The 14913-nt window shown below is 34.1% G+C and overlaps 1 protein-coding gene across 7 annotated transcripts; it reads right to left on the bottom strand.

The window, feature by feature from the left end:
- Nucleotides 1-1779: 1779 nt before the first annotated feature.
- LOC140799058 (uncharacterized) lies at nucleotides 1780-13190 on the bottom strand. 7 transcript variants are annotated; one of them, XM_073153192.1, is made up of 6 exons: nucleotides 13045-13169; nucleotides 12114-12209; nucleotides 11904-11954; nucleotides 10442-10484; nucleotides 5878-6004; nucleotides 1780-5762 (listed from the first exon to the last, which is right to left on the bottom strand). In XM_073153192.1, exon 6 carries the CDS (start codon nucleotides 5754-5756, stop codon nucleotides 2319-2321), a length of 3438 nt encoding a protein of 1145 aa, XP_073009293.1. In that variant the 5' UTR covers nucleotides 5757-5762; nucleotides 5878-6004; nucleotides 10442-10484; nucleotides 11904-11954; nucleotides 12114-12209; nucleotides 13045-13169; the 3' UTR covers nucleotides 1780-2318. The 7 variants fall into 7 exon arrangements, with proteins under 7 accessions (XP_073009293.1, XP_073009288.1, XP_073009290.1 ...); XM_073153187.1 differs by having other exon boundaries at nucleotides 1780-6004; XM_073153189.1 differs by lacking the exon at nucleotides 10442-10484 and having other exon boundaries at nucleotides 1780-6004.
- Nucleotides 13191-14913: the final 1723 nt, after the last annotated feature.

Here is a 14913-nt window from a genome sequence, read left to right as displayed (position 1 = left end):
GTAAATTTGATTAGATATAAAAAAAATTAGTTATTGAATCAGGTTAGAAGAGGATCCTAAACTCAGAGCGGCGATGGCCACAGATGAGGAATAGAGGTGTGGAGAGATTGGGGGAAAGTTTTTAGAGGAAGCAGGTTGGCTAAGCGTAAATGGAGAGGGGACCAGCAATTTTGCTTAACATCAACACCTTCTTTAATATTTGTATTATTTTGTGAAATTTACATGAAGCAACCCCTAAGTTAAGAAAATTTATCATTCAAAAAATATTGTATTTTTCTTATAAGAAATACAGGGTTATCTATTCGGACTCATTGTAAATGCATTAATTATACCTCTCTAACGGCTTAGATTTTGCTCGCTCAAATCTATTCTTAGTTTTTCTCAACGCGATCAAGGTTATTAGATCGATGCAATCAACTAAATCGGACAGAAGCACCAAATCGGCGTCTAGAGATTATAACTAAACTAAATTTTTATTTAACACACTAGATAATTACACTTATAGAAATTAAGATTAAACTTACGCGAACTCCTTCCACTAAATAATAATAAACATTTGAGTGATTAAGAAATGAAAGTTTCTTACATCAGCATTATACTTAGACCTCTTGAACTATAGTTTAATATCACGGATATCTCCCGAGAAATAGGATGACACCAAGATCCCTAAACTATCGTGGAGATATAGTGTTAGCCATTAACGAAGTTGATTTTACCAAAATTATCATCTGCCCATATGTACATTTTGGTTGTAGAAGGGAGGAAGTTTTGATAGAAATTGTTTGAGGGAGAGAAATTAGTAGATATTGCGAGGAAGAAGAGACATCCTAAGCGATATAAGACTGGGAGAGAGAAACATGAGGCTGGGAAGGAGCTGGGAAATTGAGAAAGTCTGAGAGAAAGCAGAGTAATAGCAATTAGGAGAGAAAAATGTTGAGATAAGAGGAGAGGGAGAGGATTAACAAAAGATCGAGAGGGAGATAGTATAAATATCTTTAAAAAGTTTAGTTTAGGGTGATGAGGGCAACTTCAACATAAAGAAAGGCAAAAAGCAAGGATATAAACAATACTGAGTCATACTTTAGAAGGTCAAAGTATAATTTAGCAAGAAAAGTATTTGGTTGCCTAAATAGAGTTTTTGATCAAATTAGACCTCCCAGATATTTATTTTCCGTGTCACTTCAAAACTTAATATGAGACTAATCTAATTACAATCACCAAAAGGTACCAGTAATTATTTTTTTCTCTAATTATTGAGAGATTAGAATCATCATTTTTTCGATCTAACCTAGAACTATTTTCTAATCAATCCACAGTGATCTGTTTACCTAGATTCAGATAAACTCAAGTCACCATATAAAGTGGCTGCCAAGTGAGGAGGAGAGGATGCTAGGGTTTTATAGAGAAAAAGTTCTAGGTTTACCAAACAAAGTTGTGATGATCTCGAAGTACACATTAAGGCTTGGCAATCCAAACCGCAATCAGTTTGGCAGGCCAAGCTAGTTTAATTAGGCTAATTATAGTACCCAAAGCGAGCTGGCTCCACTCTTAACATTACAAGATTACGAAAAAAATAAAAAAGCACAAGAGAGATATTGATAACGAATACAAAATGGCAGAAAAGATGAAGCCTCATTAGACACTACAGAAAATAGAAGGCGATATCTGAGTCAAAAACTTGACATCAATTGGAAAATCTAACACCAAAGTAAAAGCAAAATAATCAACCAGACATATCATGCACCATGAAATATATCCGAATTCAAACAAACTGCGAGAAGAATGAAATGCAGAATTGATTATATACTCATGCGCTATAAGCATTTCAGAGATTAGATACAAGTCTGATGAAAGCTTCTATAAATTTCATTGTCTGAATGACCAACTGCAGCAGATTCCTAACCTGAACAGGAGAAAACATGCTATATTACAATTGTTGAGAAGGGGTGCTTGCAGTAGCAGGCTACATAGACCAGCAGTGACAACAGCAGCAATACGCAGAAAACTTCCACCATAGTGTGTTACGAGTTGGATATCAATCACTTGATTAATAAGTTGTCAATGCGAATATGTGGCAGCAGGGGACGCTCGCCACAATAACCAAGATAAACACAGTGTTGCATCAATTTCTGAATCAAAATTTGGAATGTAGTCTCAGTGGCCTTCCACATAAAACCTTAGTTGGTTAGATATGTATAGATTGAAAGATGAAAAGACCAAGCAAAACATGGACAGCATTCCCATTAGGACGTCACTGAAGTCGAAGGTTATGATAGAAGTTACAGCCGCAAAAGAGCTGACTAAACACTTTGATATTTTCATACCGAGTTTGTGAATAGAAAGATCTCTGGCACAGATGCAGGATCAAGCTCCCAATAGCCTCGAAGCTTGCCACATCTTTCATCTGTCAGCTGGAAAGAAGGAATTTGATGAGAGAATCTCAAATACTCATCCTCAGGTATGTCCATCGTGCCTGTAACATTTCTTTTCCTATCAGGCATAAAAACCGCCCTATAACCGCTGACCTTGGTTAAAAAAGAAACTTTGGTGCCACTATTAGTCCTTTGACAGATCTCCACGATATCAAAATCACAATTCTCAAGATCTAAAACAGTCCATCCTACTCTCCAGTTTTTGTAGATGGCCCAGATCTCACCAACCCCAGGAAGGATTTTATATTGATTTTTCCTACCGAATGGTCTGGCAAGTACCACATGGGAAAAGGCATCAGAGTTATCATATGTGATGTTCTGTTTGGCAATTTTAAATGTTCCACATCCAAGAGGGAGGTCTTCTTGCAGCCACCTTATCTCCTCTTCTCCCTGAGGGCAACCCTCCAGCCATATCACATGCACTCTGAAATTTTCCACTTCAACTTTTCTTATCCAACCATAGTACTTAGGAAACTTATCCAAGTCACTGTAGAGTGCCCAAATCTGACCGCGATGGAACTTTTCAGGTGATCTCTGATCTTCAAAATTGTAGAACTCTGAATCAGGATATTCATAGAAAGTGGGGATTGGAGAAGCAGGCTGAGAACTATAATACTCATTAGTATTGTTTTCCCATGCATCTGTGTTACCTTCTTTATTAACAGTTCCCATGGGTGGCATTGCGTCATTTCCTAGATGCTGCTGATTCTCCATAACGACATCTGATCTTTTCCTTGCTTCATTCTCATCATCTGTGTTACCGTCTTCATTAACAGTTCCTATGGGTGACATTGCATCATTTCCTAGATGCTGCTGATTCTCCATAACCACATCCGAACTTTTCCTTGCTTCGTTCTCATTATCTGTGTTACCTTCTTCATTAACAGTTCCTACAGGCGATATTGTATCATTTTCTAAATGCTGCTGATTCCCCATAACCACATCCGAACGTGTTGTTGCTTTATTCTCATCGTCTGGAGAAAGATACTGAGCTCTCAGGTTCTCAGTAGCCTTAACTTTACAGGTTCCAGTCCTCTCTTTATCAGTCACAGTTTTATCAGAGAAACCATTGCACTCACTGTCCAATTTTCCAGGTTCCATCATATTATTGTCAAGAGTAACAGAAGAAAAACGCGCTTCCAAATTACTAGGAAGAGATGCAGAATCGAGTTCAAAGGAACCTTCTGGGATGCCCTCTCTTTCAGTTCCAGTCATCCTATAAGAAAGGACATAGTGTGAAAACTTTAGTAGTTCATTTTGAGGTATGACATATGATGCATTGTCTTTTGATCTCATGAACAAGCTCACAAAACCTTTTATCTTTACTAGCGGGATGACAGTAATGCCAGCTTGCACTGTGTAATCTGAAAGGACTTCTGCAATTTCATATTCATAAATTCTATGATTATCTGCATCTGAGCTCCATTGAATATCCCAGTCTCTGTAAAGGGCCCAAACCTCACCTTTTCTAGGATATATGTCATAAGTATTTCTTTTCCTTCCTTTTTTCCAAGGAATAATATGAGAGAACATCAGCCTATCTTGAGTTATTTCTGACTTTCCTAGTCTGAAGTTTCCACATGCAACAGGCAAGTCCTCATCAGACCACGCCATCTCTGCTTCATTTGCAGGATCATGCTCTAACCAAGTAAACCGCAGCTTAAAGTCAGGAGAATAGATATGCGTGATCCGAGCATAGAATCTAGGCATACCATCAAGATTATCATAAAGTGCCCAGATCTGACCAACTGCAAATTGACTTACATCCCTGTACTTCTCAAAATCACAAAATTCTGGATCAGGGTAGGAAAATGAGCCAAGATTAGGAGCTTCCTTGGATATTGACTCAGCATCAGCATCAGAAACATCTATATAATTCTCCTCTTTCTCACCAAATTCCTGCTTGCTTTCATGCATTGTATCCTTGTTTGTTTGTTTGTTTCCATTTGGGAATTTCTCTTCACACGGGGTGCTTCCTTTCTGTTCATTGTATGTTTTGTTAGAAGCATCAGCCCCGCTGGATCCTATATTAAGCCCATTCCCATCTCCATCAGACATTTCTTGATTGCTTCGGTCAGCATGAAAAGATGATGCACTATTCCTTGACCTTTTACTTCTAGAAGGTGTAAAGTCATCATTATCATCACCGTCACCTCCACCTTCCTTATAGGTGACATTTTGTTTCTTCCTGCTTGATCTTCGTGGAGAATGGCTGTCCATGTCCCCAGCTTTATGTTCTGAAGGAAAATCTTCAATAATTAAGTCCTCATTATCATCGGTATCTGAATCACTAGAATCTATTATCACTCTTCTATCCCTCTTCTGGCTTGCATTTGATGTTGATAACTTAGCAGAATTCACCGTTGAAGGTTTTGTTTCCTGCTTTCTCTTGTTCATTTCTGCATCCTTAACTTTTTCAGAATTTACCTCAGCACCTACTGCCACTTCAACCTCCACTTTAGCATCCTTACTTTCACCCTTCATACATTCATCTCTACTCTCAGTGTTTAACCTTGATGTTCCACCCACATTCCACTGAGATCCTATGTTAGAAGCAGAATTTCCAAACTGTGTTTTCTGGCTGGCAGCATGAGCATGCTTATTAGGAAACTGCTTCTGTGGAAACCCAGAACTAGTCCATGCATGTGAATTTGACCCAGAAGGAACAGCTTGTCCATTTAGATCGTATGCAACAAAAGGTTTCAAACAGTTCTGACAGCGGAGAGATTTGTTTAATATACTACGGTAGTATTGATATCGCATGCTACAAGTAGGGCATGTGGTCCAGAATGTCTGGGTTCCAGCAAAAGCCGATGGCTGCTGTTGCTGTGGCTTCAAACCGTTAAAGCTTCGGTTAGAACAATTCCCATTTGAATGACTTTTCTTTGACTGCTGAGAAGCCTGCCTATGTGAAGCAGTTCTGATGATAGTGTTTCTTTTGATATCATAAAGCATACGCTTTGCTCGGTCAGACAATATCACATGTGCTTCTCCAATTAACTTAAAGGCAGCTTCTGCACCAGCAAACTTATTTTTATCAGGATGAAGTAAAAGAGCAAGCTTCCGATATTGCTTTCTTATCAATGAATCATCTGCTGTCGCCTCTACTTGAAGAATACCATACCAATCTGTCTCCCCATTGACCTTCAGCCCAGCAGCACAATGCACTTCACAAACAGTCAACATATGAGAAATATTGTCAAGATCTGGGAAAAGCTGTTGAGCCTTGAGAGCAATCTTCTGTGCTGCAACAAAATCTTTGTTTTGCATCTTTCTTTCGGCAATATCCTTGGCTCTGATGGCCTCTTCCTTGTTGCACTCCATCACAAACTACAAGAGGAATCGCCCAAATACCTTCATGTGAGATATTTCGATCATAGGAAGCTAGAAAATATCCTCATCTTTGCTTCCATGCACAAACCATATGTGAAGGAAGAACGCACACCTTAGGAGCCTTCACCGCCCAATTTATTATCTGAACCACTCAAAAGATACCAGGCTGCCAGGCTCTGATGATATAGGTGAAAAAATTGTCACACAACCACATCAAACACACTGAAACATTCAATAACCTGCATATAGTATAGAAAACATGGTTATTCAAACTTTGCTTCCAAGTTCTAACCGATAAAATAAACTAATCAGTACTAGACTTTATGGAGAAGTTGTAACCAATGTTCATAAATGTGTAAATAACCTACCAAGTAAGAACAACTAAAATTATTTGCAAATCCAAATTTATAAATGCCTACTTGAGCCTTAGCATATTAAAAAGACACTCAAAATATAACTCAAGCTAAAACCATCCCATTCTTATTTTTGTTAACTTATTCAAATTTTTCTGACATTTCATCATTCAAATATTTCAAGAAAAAAAGAACATGAGGCCAACATATGAACTATCTTTCTATAATGACACAAACTTGGCGATGAGTTTCTTTCTATTCAAAAGTAGGACTGTATGGCATAATTAGATTCAAGCCACTAGAGCAACAGTAAAAATTGAATAGAGCTTTGCCTCTGAACACACGTCGAAGACTCGAATAGCACCTCAATAGTTCAAAAATAAAAAAGAATAAGCAAAAAATCAAACGGAAGAAATAAATCCATAATAAGTTTTAAATAGCAGAAAATTTTCATGGCCACAAAACTCTCCCACATTTGTTATTTCAAAATGGCTTGCAAATTGCAATTACACTAAGGATAAGCTCATGAACAATGAACACAATATAAAAATTATGTTTTCCTATAATAATATGCTAGTATTCATATAGTGAAGCTTTAAGCATTATTCCAACAATGAGCTAATTATAGACGTTGTTTCATTGGCACAACTGCATCATTGATGTTACTCTAGATTCTGAAACTTTGTTAAACTACACAAACTAAGGGAACAAAAGAATACTTTCAGGGCAATGATATGTGAGAATCTCAAGAATATATTTTAAGATGTGTGCACAACCTCATAATATCTCAAGCCAAAGTTTTCCTCATAAGATTGGGCCATCATTTGGTTGCATTGTAAGGGCGGTCTATCTGTGAACAAGCGCTCTGATAATAGAGGATTTTGCTAATTAAAGACAGTTGCCTAAAATATTCCCTCTAACATTCCAAAGTAAATAAAGTGCCCCTCTAGTATAACAATCATTATTATATTAATATATTATTACTTAATAGTAATTACTTATTACTATTCTTTTACAAAAGTATCCTTTATGTTTATTTGTATCATCTTTCCCCGCTTTCTAACTACAAGTTATGGATCACTAGAGATCTATTTGTCCAAAGGACCTCTACTCTTTGGTATGTACTTCTAACAATTAAAATTTCTAAATCTTCTCCCTTTCCAAATATGTTTATTTTTACCCTCAATTCTACAACCTCACTTGATTTCTCCTCTAGTATAGCTTTTTTATCTTATCATTAGCTTTTGGACAAGCCGCAGTATTGCCTCTTTAGCAATATGCTTCATGAATCCACTAATTCCTCTCTTGGTGACGTTCCCATAAAATATACATTTCATTGTGTTAGTAGATTTAAGAAGTACATTACTCTATGTTAGAAGCGATGTTGCACCTTGTCCAAAAGCTAATAATGAGGCAAAAAAGGCTATTAAAGAGCATTATAGAGAAATAAAAAGATAAATGAGAATAAATCAAGAGAGGCAACAAAATTGAGGGCAAAAGTAAACATATTTGGAGAAAAAAATGTCTAAAAATTTTATATGCTAGAAGTAAAAAACCAAGGAGTAGAGGTCACTTGGATAAATACACCTCTATTGATCGAAGTTGCAATTAAAGAGCAAGGAAAGATGATAGGGACAAACATAGAAGAAACTTTTGCAAAAGAACAAAGAGATAGAGTGTTAATGTACTTAGCTCATTGTGGAGTGTATATAGAGCCAGTGCCCTCTACTTAAAAAACATGGCAATTAAAAATTTTAATTTAGCATATAGCTCCTCAGGATGTGAAAGGAATTGGAGCTCCTTTGAATGAGTAATATATCATTAATTATTGTATTGACTATGCTAAACTGATGGATTTTATTGTCAAATTGTTTTGGTCTTTAATTTCAAATTCATTCAAAGAAGAGAAATAAATTAGAAGTGAAGAAGTTGAATGATCTTGTTTATATACAATTTTAATGCAAGAAAGAAGGACCAAAGATAATGAAAGAGAAGGATTTAGTTGCTTCAAAGGAAAGAAATAATGCAAGAAAATGATTGAATAATGATCATCTCGAGCAAGAGATTTTTCCAAGTGATATGGTTAACTTGGGAGATAGTGACAGAAAGAATCGAAGCCAAAGAATTTTAAAATCAATGAGCACTAAATCTACTCAAGCTACTATTAGTAGCACTCCTTCCACTTCTCTAAATGAACAATTAATTGAGTCGGATGAAGAAACAGACAACGAGGATAAGGTTGAGCTAGAGTTTGATGATGAGTAGACAAAGCTCCTCCCATAAATTGTGAAGAAGATTAGAATAGGGCATTTATGTTACAGTTATGAACTTGTTATAAACTTGATAATTTTGATCATGTTATTTGTTATAGCTTTGATATTTTTTATCATAATATTTGTTATGATTAAACTTATTCTAGGAACTTATGGTTGTGAATCTTTAATTATGTATTTATGTTATTTCTTGTGAACATTATAATTGTGAACGTGTTATTGTGGTTGTGAATTGTGAATTGTGATTATTTATTTAGTATTTTAGTGTAGTGCACTATTAAATTTTTTGTATATACTATTTTGGTTACAACTTACATATAAGTGTATAATGTATATTATATATATGTTTTATATATTTATATGATATATGTTTATTTTTTTATATTAGAAATGCTAGGGCAATTGGTAACTGCCCGCCATCTGTAGCTACCAAAACATTGCAAAAATATTTTCACACCTGTAGCCACCTCACAAATCTCTCGGTGTGGATGGCTTAACAATGCGGCTCTTCCAAGCTCTCTAGCTAGACCTTAAACCTAGGATTGTGAGGCAATGCAGTTTTTTTTCATTACAAGAAAGATGGATTGAAGCTTCAATAGGACGATGTTCATCCTCATTCCTAAAACTGATAACTCGTCTAGAGTGGGTGAGTACAAGCCAATAAATTTATGCAATACCATTTATAAGCTAATCTCAAAATTCCTAGCAAATCGAATGAAGCCCATTCTGAACTCTTTTTTTTTTTTTTGCAGCTTAGAATGCATTGCATTAGCGTCAAGGCAACAAATCATGAACAACCAGATTATGGCACATGAACTCCTTTTCTTTCTTAAGGCGTCAAGAAGTAAGTGTGGCTCATTTATGCTTAAAGCCGATCTCTCGAAGGCCTTTGATCGAAGGGAACGATCTTTTATCAAATATTGTCTGAATCTTGGTTTTTTTAAGGAATACACAAATCTAGTCATAGAATGCATCTCCTCAACGAGTATTATGGTAGAGGTTAACAAAAACTTGAGTGGATTCGTTTTCCCCACTTGAGGATTACAGCAAGGTTGTCCTCTTTCACCTATCTATTTATTCTTGGCACTGACGTCCTTTCCTATTTGCTAGACCATGAAACCAAGAAAGGAATCAAGCCAACTCGAGGTGTCCTAGCCATTAACCATTTGATGTTTGCGGACGAGGTTAATTGACAAATCCACCCCTATCATGGACAAGGTTACGGAGATTTTGAATGTTCATCCTCAAATTCAAATATGCTACACCAGTACAGGAAACAACGATAGGGCTCATACTCTAGCGCAATTTGCTATCAAAAGCCTATCTTGTAAAACTTGGACTGGATCTGATCTGGATCAAATTTATAACCTAGTGCCTTAATGAATCTAGTCTAAAGACTTTACATTAAAAAAGAAAGTCATCTTGTTTTGCATGTGGTCATATTGGACATAGAACCACATTTTATAAGATAATACATATGCAATCCACTAACAACTTACCTTACAGATAATGTATTTTTACATAATTTACACTAAAAGCTTTCAAAATATCATAATTACCACTACAATTTTCAACATCATAATTGCCACCGAAATTATTGTGCTCTTCCAAAAATGTCGCTCCACTAGTTAAATCTAATTAATCATGATTAAAACTTAACATGGATTTAAAAAGGTTATTTTGCCCTTTCATATAAAATTTTAAATGGTATAAAAGCCATCTAATATTTTACCCAATATCATAGTACAATTAAAAATATCTTCTTTTATGTGAGACAAAAAATGTTGCTAAATATTTTACACAACGTTAAGAAAGATGGGTATTTTAGTCAAGATTTGTTAGGAATATTCAGTTAAAAAACAAACAGAATGGCAATTCTAAAATAATCAAAAGATTTTAGTGGCACTTACGGTATAAGAATCAAAATATTTTAGTTGCACTTATGATATATGGCAATTATGGAAAAAACCCTAGAGATAAAAAGATAATTATTAAATTACACATGGTACGAGCTACCAGGACTTAAATAAAGCAAGAAGTAGTAACTTACCTAGAAATATAAACTTCATCTAAAATTTTGTCAATAGTCAATGCTGCAAAATAAAAACTCTAGATGTAATAATGAAAAAATAATATAAGATACAACAAGTTTTGAGATGGAATCACTTTAACAGGGGTAGAATGTAACACCCCAGAATTTTACCCGTGCTCATTTAAATCACAATTAATAAGGATAAGTTTTCTAATTGGTTAAGATATTTAAATCCCAATTAATTAGGATATTCTACCTAATTGGTTTAGAATTCCTAAAATCTCTATCTCGCCTACTTAAAATCATAATCAATTATAATATGTTTACTAATTGACTTAGATTTCCTAAAATTACAGAGAGAGAGAGAGAGAGAGAGAGAGAGAGAGAGAGTGTGTGTAAAAGCAGTTCCTTGGCATTGATTGATACATCCTTGTTGCATGCCTGCTATAATGACAAGAGTAGTCCGAGACACTAGTCTATGTCTTACATTAGCAAAGTAAGATTCTCGGTTGTACATAGTTGAGCATTTGCCTTTTTTGGTCATGAGATAGTTGAAGCATTCTAAGATAGTTGTTAATCTTAGTTTATTATGAATTTTTAAAGTATTCATAAAATGAAGGATTGTGTGCAAGCAATGAAGGTTAATAATAACATAGTCATAGTTGTTTATCTCCATCATAGAAGAACCTGAAGAAAGTGTTGTATAGAATAACTAATTATATACTCACTTCTATAAGATGTTCCATGTCCTAATATTAAGTTATTTACACAAGTGTACTGCCAAATTGTAAAAATTGACAAATTTGGGTTGAAATTTTATGACCCAAATTTGTCAAAGAAATTTTACCACCAAAAATTTTAACTCAAAAAAATTTGGGTTCAAATCAACAGATATGGTGTCGCATGTTCTTACACTAATTATGACCCAATCTGAATAATCTGAATAATTACTAACTATCACACTTAATCACCACTAACTATCACATTTAATCACTACTAACTACATAAAAGAGTAATAATTAGTGCAATATTAGAAAGATTCTCTGTATTTGATAGTGAAAATGTTTCCTTATAGAAAATGTTCTTCCTGAAGGTGGTGAGGAATGGGGTCCCAAAAGCTACACCATATGGAAACTAAAATATGATCCTATTGTAGAACTATTTTTGGTATTAGATTATGAGTTTCTAATCTAGGTAGAAATCCACAACCTAGGTCCCAACCTCCTCGCTCACAGTGGGTATATGTGTGTTGTACATAGAAAGTAGGTACATGCACAACCAAGCAAAGTCAAATAAGATTCCTCGCTGCTATATAATGAGCAAGATAAGACTCAAAGCCTCCGATGTTTCAAATTGAAAATTTACAAATAGGAAATACAAAATAAATCCAAACAAACTATAAAATAGAGAAGGTTTTCAAGCAGAAGGTACAAGAACATCAATTATAATGAAAACAATGATGAATAGCACACTTTCTCACCATTTCACCTATAGGCATACAGCAGGTCAATGAGGACACGCAGTTTTGAATCTGCAAACAAGATCAACAATTTTAGATTCTTACTAAAAATGGAATTAGGAGCACTTATAGTATTTTATTAACCACCAACTTTGGTTACAACAGAATAAATAAGAAAAAGGAAACTCCTCATTGTTTTGAAAAAAGCCAAAAAGGAACCAATATTGCAACCCTTTACGAATGCAGGCAATAGCAAGATTTTAAAAGACTGTAACCGGTAGACGGGCAGAGAAGGGATCATGTGGCGCCTAGATGCTAGACGGTCACCTAGAATTCAAAACAGTTAAAAAATAAACAAATAAAAAGAAATAATAATTAGAGTAGAAGTTAAAATTAATGTATACAGTCTGAACAATATACCAATGCATTGTTGTTAAGAACTACAGTAAGCTATTAGAATCCACTAATTCATCAACAAGTAGAATAATTTTGAATTTCAGAGTAATGTATATATTAGAAATATGATACCTAAGGCGGTCAGCTAAGCGGGACCTAGTTATATTCTATCTAAGCCGGGAGCCTAGGCGTTAAGACAGAAGTTTTCTAAAACAATGGGCAACAACACAAGAATAAAATCCCGATCAACCATCAGTTCTGCAGATGCCCTCAAAAACAAGTAACTAGCGAGTAACTCAACTTCTTACGAGATCAAAAGTATCAAACAGAGCCAAAAGACGTCAAAAGCAGAATGATCACTTCCCAAGTTAACAAAAACTTTTCGGAAAAATTATTTCTCAAAGTAGACGCACGACCACAGAGATCAAATGACTCTAAAAGTTCTACCTCTTAACCAAAACCCGAAACCACAGAAGCGACTATTCCATAGAGAAACAAAATTCCACGGATTAAGACAACAACACAAAAATAAAAATGAGAAAATAAAAAGAAAAAAGAAAAATCTAAAACCTCCTGATGGAGTAAAAGGGAGAAGAATGGCGGCAAATGCGAGGGAGAGAACACTAAAATCCAAAGGTAAGCATGCGAGATGGCGAGGGAGAAAAATGAAGAGCTTGGCCACTATCGCCAGAACCCTAGGCTGTAATCGGAGGAGAGGAGAGGGGAGGAGAGGAGAGAAGAGGAGAAAGATGGAAGAAAGACTTACTTGTTTGGGGGTATACATGCTGGAGAGAGAGAGAGAGAGAGAGAGAGAGAGAGAGAGAGAGAGAGAATTTGGGCGCAGGGATGATTTTGGGGACGGCGGCAAAATAGTAAAAGAGAGAGTCTATGATGAACGGGAAGAGAAGAGTTGTGCAAACAGTAGAGGTTGAGTTTTATTTACCAAACTAGCCCTCAAGGCCTCCTTTCTCTATGAGTAAAACTTAATTTTATTAATATTTTTATTTTTTAAAAATACTAATAATTTCAGCGTCTTTTTTCTTATATATAAGATGTTGATAGCGATCAACAATTTATATCTAAACAAAACAAACTAAGACATAGACTCAACTGAATCTATCAATGTTTTACCTAAACAGTTTTAAATAAACTACTGTGATAAGTCTACCGTTATATATATAAGTCGCTAATAAGATTAACATTTTATTTCACTAATTTGTTGAGCTTGTTAGTATTTCTATGTAAAACTAAAATATTAATGTTATTAATTTATAGTGGATGGTTGAGTGATTTGACACTTATCCCCTTTTCTAGCCATTGGGAGTCTAGAAAATATATAATTGTCATTGATATTATTTTGTACCATTTTAGAAATATTATTATGGCTTATATTAAATAAATATTTATAGATTATTCCTATGGAAGGTTGAGTTAACAAATATATCTAAGTGATCAAAATACCTTATTTCACATAGTTTTTAGAGTATCATAGTTTGTGTCATAAAAGTATTACATATTTGGATAATTATTTTATCATGCGTTATCGTATCAAGTAACATTAAATAGTTTTAAAATTATTTTATAAACTTATAAATGGCTAAAATAATCTTTTATGATTTATTAAATATCGTGTTTCAAATTAGTCATGTATTAGAATATATTTCTTATTTTATTTATTGGCTACTAATTTAAGATATAATGTTAATGACTAATTAATGTTTATCAGTACTATAATGTTGCAAATAGATATATGACTATAGTCACACTTTTGGTTATACATTATGATGGAAGATTTTATTGAAACACTCTTTAAGCATTACATCGAAGTAATGTGATGTTGATTCCAAATTTAATAATATTTATTAAACCACAATTAAAATATATTACATGTATCCTAGATAAATGTTGGTAATTTTATCTAAAGTACATTCAGATAGTGATATGCTGCTAATATTTAATCAACATAAACTCACAATTATTATTTAAATTTATTTAAATTTATTTAAAGTGGTAAAAAAAATAAGATAAGAAAGTTACAATGTAGATAAACAATCATTTGAAGTAACGAGTTATGCTTATCGATGAATAAACGCATGAAGTAGCAAAAGATGACAGCAATGACATACATATTAATGTTGTTCAAAGCCCACAAAATAAAGATGAAAAAAAAGGAAAAAAAATTATATTAAGGAAGTAAATTTTTATAATAATAACAATAAATAAAGCGATGAAAAATGGATAACATCTCGTTAAAAAACAGTTGCAGATTAATTGATAGCTTATCTAAAAAAGACGAAGAAATAGTTCAAAAACAGAGGAAGAAACATACAAAGAAAAAATAATAGTGTAGCACCAGTCATTTCTTAAATAATGAAAGGATAAGAGTTTAATAGTACCACGACGAAGTATTAAAAAGTCATAAACTTAAGCTATAATGAATGGTTTATCGAACTATGTTAGCTTTTAGAGAGTCATTAAAGTATATAAAAAATAAAACAATAAAAATATAATTGTTTACAAAAAAAATTATGGTTTTAGACTACATGCATCAATAGTGCAGATTCAAATCATTTTAAATCATAAGTTTGCATGCACTTCATATTTGTGGGAGAGTATATTACAATAAGAATATGTC

The sequence above is a fragment of the Typha latifolia genome, chromosome 12, assembly GCF_019914945.1.
Source record: "Typha latifolia isolate L0001 chromosome 12, TyphaL0001v2, whole genome shotgun sequence".
In the NCBI taxonomy this organism is placed as follows: Eukaryota; Viridiplantae; Streptophyta; class Magnoliopsida; order Poales; family Typhaceae; genus Typha; species Typha latifolia.
The sequence above is the reverse complement of the archived record's forward strand: the minus strand, read 5'-3'. Positions and strand labels throughout refer to the sequence as shown.

Coding starts and splice junctions, on each gene's coding strand:
- LOC140799058 (XM_073153186.1), bottom strand. CDS start 5,756: ATGGAGTGCAACAAGGAAGAGGCCATCAGAGCCAAGGATATTGCCGAA.